This window comes from Penaeus chinensis, chromosome 16 (genome assembly GCF_019202785.1).
Source record: "Penaeus chinensis breed Huanghai No. 1 chromosome 16, ASM1920278v2, whole genome shotgun sequence".
Taxonomy (NCBI): domain Eukaryota; kingdom Metazoa; phylum Arthropoda; class Malacostraca; order Decapoda; family Penaeidae; genus Penaeus; species Penaeus chinensis.
Window position 1 is genome coordinate 24,260,851 of NC_061834.1, and position 10,000 is coordinate 24,270,850.

At 38.4% G+C, this 10,000-nt stretch overlaps 1 protein-coding gene across 4 annotated transcripts in view; it reads right to left on the reverse strand.

Moving 5' to 3' along the window:
- LOC125033461 (nuclear pore glycoprotein p62-like) overlaps positions 1–10,000 on the reverse strand; it is a 14,580-nt gene that overhangs the window by 4,186 nt on the left and 394 nt on the right. For 2 of the 4 annotated variants that reach the window (XM_047624985.1, XM_047624987.1), the window contains exons 2-8: positions 7,145–7,195; positions 5,440–6,309; positions 5,152–5,232; positions 4,572–4,706; positions 3,212–3,337; positions 1,832–1,901; positions 380–596 (exon numbers count right to left, since the gene is read on the reverse strand). In XM_047624985.1, coding sequence (XP_047480941.1) covers positions 380–596; positions 1,832–1,901; positions 3,212–3,337; positions 4,572–4,706; positions 5,152–5,232; positions 5,440–6,309; positions 7,145–7,166 — 1,521 coding nt within the window. In that variant the 5' untranslated portion in view covers positions 7,167–7,195. Of the gene's footprint in view, positions 1–379; positions 597–1,831; positions 1,902–3,211; positions 3,338–4,571; positions 4,707–5,151; positions 5,233–5,439; positions 6,310–7,144; positions 7,196–7,538; positions 7,636–10,000 lie in introns of those variants that run through there. The other 2 variants (XM_047624986.1, XM_047624988.1) reach the window with 2 other exon arrangements.

Genomic DNA, 10,000 nt, shown 5'->3' on the forward strand with positions numbered 1-10,000 from the left:
CAAAAAAATCTAAAATTAAAACAGCATTTTGCAGGGTACATAGGGTTAATGTATGAGATACTTAAACATACTGAAATTGAGACTTATTTGATCCTCATACCAATTTTATGGAATAATAAATTATCTTCCCAGTGTCTGGCATAGTTGGAAATACTATATATATACTCAGTTACTCAATTTTGGAAAAAGCTACTCAAAAGCATTTAGAATACTTGCTGTTTTTATATGACAATAATATCACAAAGATCATAGGGCTTTAGCACCAGAAAAATTACATACATCTAGATCCTACTTCTAAAAATAGAGTAGGTATGGCCATTTTTCCAGAATATGGTTAAAACCAAGTGACAACTTGACATCAATTGTAACTTCCACTTACTTCCACAGTGTTAAGGGTATCACGAAGCTGCTGAACCTGGTCATGCCCTTTCTGAAGAAGTTGGTCCCAAGCATTGACATGCGCAGCCTGCCTCATAAGTCGGTCCTCCTGTTCTCTCATCTCAGATACCCACTTATTCACCTTCTCTTCTAATCCCCTTACACTGAGTGTGGGAGTAGCAGCTGTAGGTGCTGCTGTGATAGATGCGCTGCTTGTGCTGAAGTGGATAATGTTTGGGAGTGAAGGTGGACAAACCTTAAGGAATTTACAAACATTTTTTTGCATCATAATTTACAACACAATTCTAGAAAATTAAAAACATTGTGGATAATAGAACAAGTTGGATCTATATTTTAGCTCATAGTCTAACTGCAGATTATTTAGGAATTTTCTAATGATGATCTTCTCCAACAACTCAGTATATCATCTCTCCATTATAAGCTGACATATTTTAAAGTTTCCTACATATTTTCTGTAGTTTAGAATTTAATAACAATTCAGTTACTCCTTTATATCCTTAAATGATCAAACATCATGAAATCTTCTTGGTTTCATGGGTTCTGGAATGTGGTCACTTCAATTTTCTAACACTAGTTCATTCCACTGTCTCTAGCACAAAATATGTAGCATTCCAGTCAATACTTTTTAACAAGAAACTTGATTTGACTTTCTATCTGACATCAATGAATATCATAACAGAACAGGTCAAGTACCATTGCTGTAATAATACATCACTTCTGATTATTTCTTCTTCAATTTTGCATCCGAGTCTGTGGACCAAGAGATCTGAACAATAAACATTATTGCGCCATAAGACAATCTGAGTAACTGACATGAGAAGACTGATCATATGAACTAGAGTGAGGGTCACGTGTACTGGCATCATAACAAAGCGCTTAGACTGCGGGTACACCTGTACACGAGGTGAGGTGTCAGAGTGCGTGGAGTGGGACGGTCTCAAAAAAAAAAAAAAAAAAAAAAAAAAAAAAAAAAAAAAAAAAAAAAAAAAAAAAAAAAAAAAAAAAAAAAAAAAAAATCCTCACTCAGGCTATGCCCCAGGAGATGATGCACAGGTGAGGTGTGTGGGCATAAGGGTATTTTATAAAGAACAGCATAAAATATTCTGTATGCATCATAATAACATGACATGAATGACCCTCCTCCATAGCTGTAACCAAGTCAGCCATGATGTGAACTAAACATCATCTGGAGGCATTGGGTTAATTTTGCTAACATGTAGATGACTCCAGGTGCCCATAGTTGCTAGAAGTCTATTATTAGGCCTAGTAATTAACTCCTAGGTGATAAAGCACTTATGAAGCTACCCATGTTTAGGCAAAGTTAATAAGACAAAACCACAGTGGGAAGTGCATGCACTTAGTGTCAATAAATTAACTGCATATCTCCTCAGCTGTTGCTGTATTTCTGTCAATTCTTTCACCAACACCTTACCTTGTAGCTGTTGTAAGAGTAGCCAAGGCAGGAGTTGATGCCGGCACACTAGCTGTTGCTGTCGATGTTGCTGAGGAAGGAAAATAAAGATCAGGCTAAGAGTTTGGCTTCTGTTATAACTTATATCCATCATATTATGACTAAGGTTTGGTGAAAAAGTAAACAAAGAATAAGTACAATTCTCCTTTTCTTTTCTTGCCTCCCTACCTCTTACTGTAGTTTTCTCTCTTTCCCCAGACATTTCTGTTTCCATGTCTCTTTTTCTCAATCCTACTCTAATTCTTTGCCTCACCCTCTGTTTTTATCACCTGGTTTTCTTTCTCTCTATTTACATGATCCTCTCTCCTCTTACCTACACCTCTCTTTCTTGTATCTCGCAGTATCTGCCTTTCTCTACCTATCTCTCTCTCCTTCCTCTCTACATACATCACCCTCTCTCCCCACTACTTTATATCTCCCTGCTGGATTCTGTACCTTTAATATTTCTTATAAGGGTATGAGTGGTTCATGAGATCCCACTGTGATGGCTGGGTATTGCACATGATATGGTGTTATGGGTGGGCCAGTGGGGTCTCTTGTTGGTGGAGGTTGACCTAACTTGCTGGCTGCTCAGTGTGAAGTGTCCAAAATCTCCAGGTATGAAACAAGCTGGGAATGTTGCTGTTACTGTAGAACATGGTATGACCCAATTTGGTCATTGCACAATTTGTGCAAATGATGGAACAGGGATGCAACATTCCTCTTTTCCTCCCTCCTTAACCCAATGGCGCCGGGTATAGCAAATTAAAAAAAACTCTACGCTCTGGCGAACGGCGGCAGCGCGCCGACTCTGAGCGCGTGATATCGGTCCATCAAGCCGAATCATTGCCTCGGGGCGTTTTGGCGCGGCGCCGCTGCGGACAGCCGCACGCCTCACATCGTGCGTATTGTTATGACGGCGATAGCCGTGACCCGTCGCCATTGGGTTAATACCTTTATCTCTGTCTTTGTATATATCCTTACTGCTTACATCTCCATCACATCTGTCTGTCTCTTTCTATATATTTGTAGTTTCTCTTTTCTTTTTCTCTGTTTCTCTGGCTGACAGTCTATCACTTTCTTCCTATTTATCTGTCTACCTGTTATTTCTCTTCCTTCTAAACATCTATCTAGGGTTCTAGGGTTTTGTTGGATAATAAAACCCTGTAGCTCAACCACGTTACATCCTATACCAATTACCCTCTCTCCCCCATTTTCTTTCCCATACTCCTTGCCTTCATCTCAAGCAACACCAATTACATTATGATCATGGGTGAGCAGCTGTGTCTCTCTCATCCCTGCAAGCAAATGAATGCAATTAACATCCAAGTGTCTAATTTGAAGCACATGCACATCACTCACTGGTAAGAGGGAAGCCAGAGGTTAGTGAGGGTGCAGAGGAAGCAGGCTTAGCAAGGAGTGTGGACGAGCCAAGAGCTGGAACTGCGCCAGACACTGAAGCTGTGGTGTTTCCTGCCAGTTTCATGCCTGGTGTGAGGAAAGAAAAATTATATATTTCAGTTTCTTCTTTCCTCATCTCTTTTTTTGATTCTCAATGAAGACTTTTCACCATGGGCAAGACAAGTTACTGCTAAATAGTACATTTTCATGGATAAAGTTCTTTTCATTACAGCTGTTAATGAAAAAATCAATCTATGTTATCAAACATTCCAACTTACATTACTTACATAAAATTTTCTGAATGGCATTTAATCAAAAAAGGCATAAAATGAAACTATCAAATCTTCATCTATAAGAAATCTGTTTCAACAGAGTATCATAGTTTCTACAAAACATGAAACAGTCTGTTTCTACACACCTCAATCATCCAATAAGATCCTAGAGTTTGACTGAGCTATATTCCAAACATTTCCAATTTAGAAGTTTAAATAACCTAATTTGGAGGAATCTAAATAACTCTTAAATACATACAGGTAATCATGCCTATTCATACATCCCTTCCTCTCTCTAATAATAATAATAATAACAATAATAATAATAATAATATAATTATAATAAAAACAAAACAAAAAAAACAACTGTAGTGTACAAAAGTTCCCTTCCACTCTCTCTCTTATAATAATAATAATAATAATAATAATAATAATAATAATAATAATAATAATAATTAAAAAAAAAAAAAAAAAAAATGTAGTGTACAAAAGTTCCCTTTCTCTCTCTAACAACAACAACAACAACAACAAAACACACACACACACACACACACACACACACACACACACACACACACACACACACACACACACACACACACTCTGAAGCTTACAAAAGTTCACATTAGAAAAGGAAAATCTATGCTTAAACTGAAGATGCAAAACTTAATGTCTATTCCATAATATGAGATATCCAACAAAAAATATGAATAAAAATATGAACAACTTCAGACAAGCTCTTGTTTTAAAAGTGAGATCTGACAATAAACAAAGGAAAGATATGATGATAGAAGTCCAGCTGCAAATCCCAATGATTACTTACCAGTGATATATTCATATACATGGAGACGTAAGAGGGATTTGCAATACTTGCACTTGTATAAATAATGTATGTGGTAAATCTTTAACAATCTTTTCGAATATTTACTCAATATCAGATGGATATATAATATGCACAACAATGCATGCATCTCTAAAACAGTTGAGAACAATTTTCTTTACATCAATATCAACTGACACCTTCACAGGCAAAAACAAAGCTATCTGACCCAAGATAGATGGTGTGGCAGCAGCTGAGACTGGAGCAGGTGCTGCAACTCCACTGTTAAAAAATCCACCTGTTGTGGCACCAGAGGCTGCAGGCAGACTTGGTGCAGGTGCTGTTGTAGCACTTAGAACTTGCCCTACAAAAATTAAAAGCATTAAAATGGTTCACAACTGTACCTGTGTTAGTAAGCAGACAAGAACTGGCAACCAATCTGGTCTATTCACTACAGCAAGTCTCATTATACACAGCTTATATTTTATGTAAGTAAGACTGGCTCAAGCAAACAACATGGATAATTTTAGACTACAATAGTGTTAATCATATTTCAAAAGATAATAAATTTAAGTGTTTCTAACTACAGCATCATAAAGAAATACTGTTCTTTTGCTTTTACATTTGCTTTTACAATTATGATACACATGGGCAGAGGATGTTAGGATGTGCAGTAAAGACTCAAAGCCAATTGTCTCATTACAGTTAAGCGAAGAGAAACAGAAGTGGAGATCCATCTACTATTCAAAGACTAAAGTATACGCAAAACAGATATCAACATTTTGCCTTCTTATTTACAATCATCTTACCAAGCCCAGTAACTGTTGCACTTGTAGCAGTTGTTGTGGAGCTTAATGTTGATAAGAGTGATGGCATTCCTCCTGTAGTGTCTGGAAAAAAATGTATTATAAAATCAAACCCCCAAAATAACCTAAAATTCTTTAAATTTCTAGAAGATTGTCAGCATTTTTCTACTTCTGCAAATTCCTTTTCTAAATTCTTGCTTTTTTCCACACAAAAAAAATCTAATAGCTCATGAGACCCCTTGTAAATCCCATGAAAATAAAATTACTGAAAGTCTGCTTATAAAAACTTACTAGGATAAGACTTTCCACCAACTATAAGACTTCCTCCTGTTGATGCTGGTTTTGCTGTCAAGGAGAACAATGTTGAAGCTGAAGATGTTGCAGCCTGTAATGAAGGCTGTGATGCTGCTGGTAAAGAACTTGGAAGAGAGAAAGAAAACCCTGAAGATCCTCCAGAAGAAGCTACTGTTCCAAGACCTGGAGCTGCTGTTCCAAGTCCAGGAGTTGCTGTTCCCAGTCCAGGAGTTGCTGTTCCAAGTCCGGGAACTGCTGTTCCAAGTCCGGGAGCTGCTGTTCCAAGTCCGGGAGTTGCTGTTCCAAGTCCGGGAGCTGCTGTTCCAAGTCCGGGAACTGCTGTTCCAAGTCCGGGAGCTACTGCTCCAAGTCCAGGAGTTACTGTTCCAAGTCCATGAGCTGCTGTTCCAAGTCCGGGAGTTGCTGCTCCAAGTCCAGGAGCTGCTGTTCCAAGTCCGGGAGCTGCTGTTCCAAGACATCCAGTACCAGCAAGTGTTGAAGTGGGTGGGAAGCTGAAGTTGCTTCCACCACTGAAACTAAATCCACTCCCAGCTGTTGAAGCTGCTGGAGGATTTCCTAGTAGGCTGCCACCAGAAGCTGTACTGGCTGGATTACTGAAAAATGACCCTCCTATGGGTGCAGTACTTGTGGTGGCAGAAGCAGCAGGGGGATTAAAGCTAAAACCTCCTCCTAAAGTTGCAGCAGAGGTTGCTGGTTTGCCAAAACTGAATCCTGAGCTTCCTCCAGCTGAACTTGTAGCAGGTGAACTGAAGCTGAAACCACTGCTTGGTGCAACAGCAGCTGCTGCTGTTGTTGCTGGTGCCTGAGCAGGTGTCCCAAAGCTAAAGCCACTAGATCCACCCCCACCTGCAATAGTTAAACACACTAAATTAATGTTCCTTTCACAAGAGCCAGTTAACCCATTGCCTCCAGGAGATATTGGGGTGTGCTTGGCCTCTGCTTCAGAAGGTCACATATACACCTGGGCCTTATTCAGACTCAGCTGGTGCATTGCACTCACTGCGCCATACTATTAAAGCAACATGATTTTAATATTTTCCATAGTCAGAAATGCATGGTATTCATACAAATTGCTAGATCAAACCTGTATTACCCTTATTATCTATATTAAGAGTCCATTTCAATAAATTAGGTGAGTTACTCTGTGTAAAAGATGGAATGTGGTTTTATTGTTGGATAAAAGCAAATTTTTTTCATTTTCCTTCAAAATAAAGAGATTCTTTGCAATTATATAGAAGGCCACTACACACCATCTGGAGGCAATGGGTTAATGGGCCAACTTCTCCTTTTAACAATTGTATGGAATTTTAATTTCATATTTATATGTAGGCATTTCTACATTCCCATTTTTTTTTTTTCAATAAGCCATACTGTGAAACAATAAAAAATTATATGGGCATTTTATATCAACTGGTTTATAGAATAGACCTATCTAAACTCAATACAAAATAACTAAATAACTATAGATAAAATGGTATTGGTCAAATATAAGCTTGTTTATGTTCTGGTAAACTTAAAGTTTAGTTTTAAATCAAAAAAATAAAGTGAAAAGATTTCCTTAAAAAAAGAAGAGGAGGAGGAGGGAAAGAAAGATGTACAAAGGGAAGGAAGGAAGTGAAGCAGAAGAAAGGAAAAAAGGATGAAAGGAAGAAAGAAAGAAATAATGCAAAGTTAAACTTACCTCCAAAATTAAATCCTGACATTCTGCTTGCTTAAAGTGTACCCTGAAATACTGAAAAGAATAGTAATCATTTATACATAGTTTTCACTGTTTTCATACACATAATGCTGAATTACTTGTAATATTTTTGGACATCAAAATATACTTATGAAAAGAAAAGAAAGAAAAAAAATCCACAGTTAACTTAAACTATTATTTGTCATAGTTTCAGTGATTCCATGTACCTGGTATTGACAATGGTTGCAGATATTAGATACCAATGACCACAGGATAAGTGAAGCATACAACTTCTTGCCCAACAGATATAACCACGCCAGTAGCAGGAAAAACAAGATGAATCATGGGCCATCCACAAATGATTGACTCTTTTGAGTGCTCCTCAATCTCAACTCACCTTTAACTTTCTTGATATACTCTGTGTCATTTATAATCTTCAGAAATATCACTAGGACTGTAGGAAAAGTCGGAAGCTGTGCTTTCTTTCTCAGTATCCTTGAAAATGTGTATTGGCTGCTTGAATCCTACAAAAATTCAGCTGAATCAAACCAAATGACTTTTATGTTGGTGTGACTACAGATACTTTAATTTTACATTAAATGTTAGAGAAAATACCAATTAACACATTATTTGAGTGCTATCATACAGTATATTCACCTGCATCTGCCAGGCCACGACTATAGCTGTCATAACAAACAGACTCAACATACCAGGTACAGCTAAAGGCATCACAATGTGCTAGAATGCGCTAAGCAGAAAAGTTCAACAGTAGTGAAGTAGACTCCCAGGCTAAATGGCAGGACAGTTGCCAGCTTCTTTAGGAGTCAGTGACACCAAGAGATTTCTGATATCGTCACTGAGGGGTTAATTGCAATAAAGAGTGAATATCTGACTTCAAAGGGCAAGCTTTCCAATGTGATAAATCAAGGTAAGCTAAATAACCCAGTGAAAGAGGTGGTCTGGGGCTTGCCCCTGGTAGAGGATTACTAATTCCCCCCAGGCCCCCCAAGATTGAGGTGGATATGAGGGGAAAGAAATAGAATGAAGGAAAAGAAAGAAAAAAGTTCACTTAGAACTACCAAAGATTGTCTGAAAATAAGCTGCTGTTGCTCCAGCTTCAATTTGAAGCAAGTCCTGAGATCTCAGCAGCACCCCTTGTTTGCAGGTGGCATCTACTATGAGGCCATGGGGGCTTAGCACCAATGCCATGGTTGACATCCCTACAGAAGTGGCCCATACAGATATACCCATTTGGTGGACCGTATGACCACGGAAAAAGCCCGCACACATTGGGCTAAAGGAATTATTACCCTTAAATCTGCAACTGAAAATATCCCTTACAACTTTCTTGACTTTGACACTTGGAGAAACACTGTTGGTACAAGGGATCTCTGTTTTCTTCACACCAAATTTCATAATTTCACTCTTTTGCCTTCAACATTTTTTTGATACATTGTTATACATGTTTCAGACTTTAGTTGTTTGAGTTGCAAAAATTTATACACATAAAAAAGCAATAACCACTCTCAGGCATTGATATTAATTTACCTCCTGAACTCATTAATGGATAATGGCCAATGCTAACCCAAAGCTAGGCATTGACACGCACATTGGAGCTAGATAAGACTGAAATAAACAAGTATAAAAGCGATGACCATAGCTGATAGTAGGTGCAGTAATTCTACGGACACACTAACCAGAGACTAAGTACCCAACTCCACATCAAAAAATGTATCTAGTAATCCTATAACTGAGTAAGCCCTCTGGGTACTGCCCATGGGGAACTGTCTTTGGTAATTTTTAGTTTCACACAGCCATCCCATCTTCCATTTTTTATTTTCTTTCTTTCAATTATCCATGCTGTAATATGCATGAATCTCTTGTTATTTTCCATCACAAATTATATAAATAAAAGTATTGTTAATGTTTATGAAGTGACCTTACCCCTCTGAGATTAAGCCCTTTTACTCCTACCATTCCTGGTAAATCCCAGACATTGCTGTATGAACCTAAATCCTCCCTAACCCAAGGGCTTCACTCCTAGACACCCATCGGATCCCTGTATTTCTCTATTTTGGGCCCTGCCCCTCGACCCCCACCCATTTCTAGAGTTACAGCCTGCATGGCATGTGTTGCAACTTGTTTTCTTAATTTTTGACATTTTTCGCTGATGTAGATTATTTCATGTATTTCTAAGTGTATTTTCTCTTTGATTATTATAGTGCCATTACATTTTCCAGTAAATGTATACCAAAGTATAACATGTTGCACAACCATAGATAAAAAGTGTCTCGTTTTCAGCCATACTGTCCATTAACCCAATGGCGACGGGTCACGCCTATAGGCGTCATAACAATACGCTCAAAATGTGGCGTGCGGCTGTCCGCCGCGGCGGCGCACCAAAGTGCTCCAAGGCAATGATTCGGCTTGATGTACCAAATTCACGCGCTCAAAGTCGGCGCGTTGCCGTGGTTCGCCATAGTGTAGAGTTTAGTTTTCTATACCCGTCGCCAATGGGTTAACGGTAAATTTTACCTTGTACTGCATGGCTGTGGGAAACTAAAACCATACCCTGTCTTAACCTAGGTATGAACGGCAAGAAACTCAGGAGCACAAAGTGGACTTGGGATGCCAAATGCCGCTGGACTCCCTGTCAAACTCGGGGACTGTGCTTTGGGATTACACCATGTTTCGCCACATCCTACATTTGCATTTCTCTCTTCTCTGAACTTTTACCTAAGAGAAATGTATGTATTACTCTATTTATCTTTAGTTTGAGAATATACAAATAGAATACATACTTGAGCAAACCACTACATAATAAACTACACCCTTTTACTACAATGAGTAAATAATCCC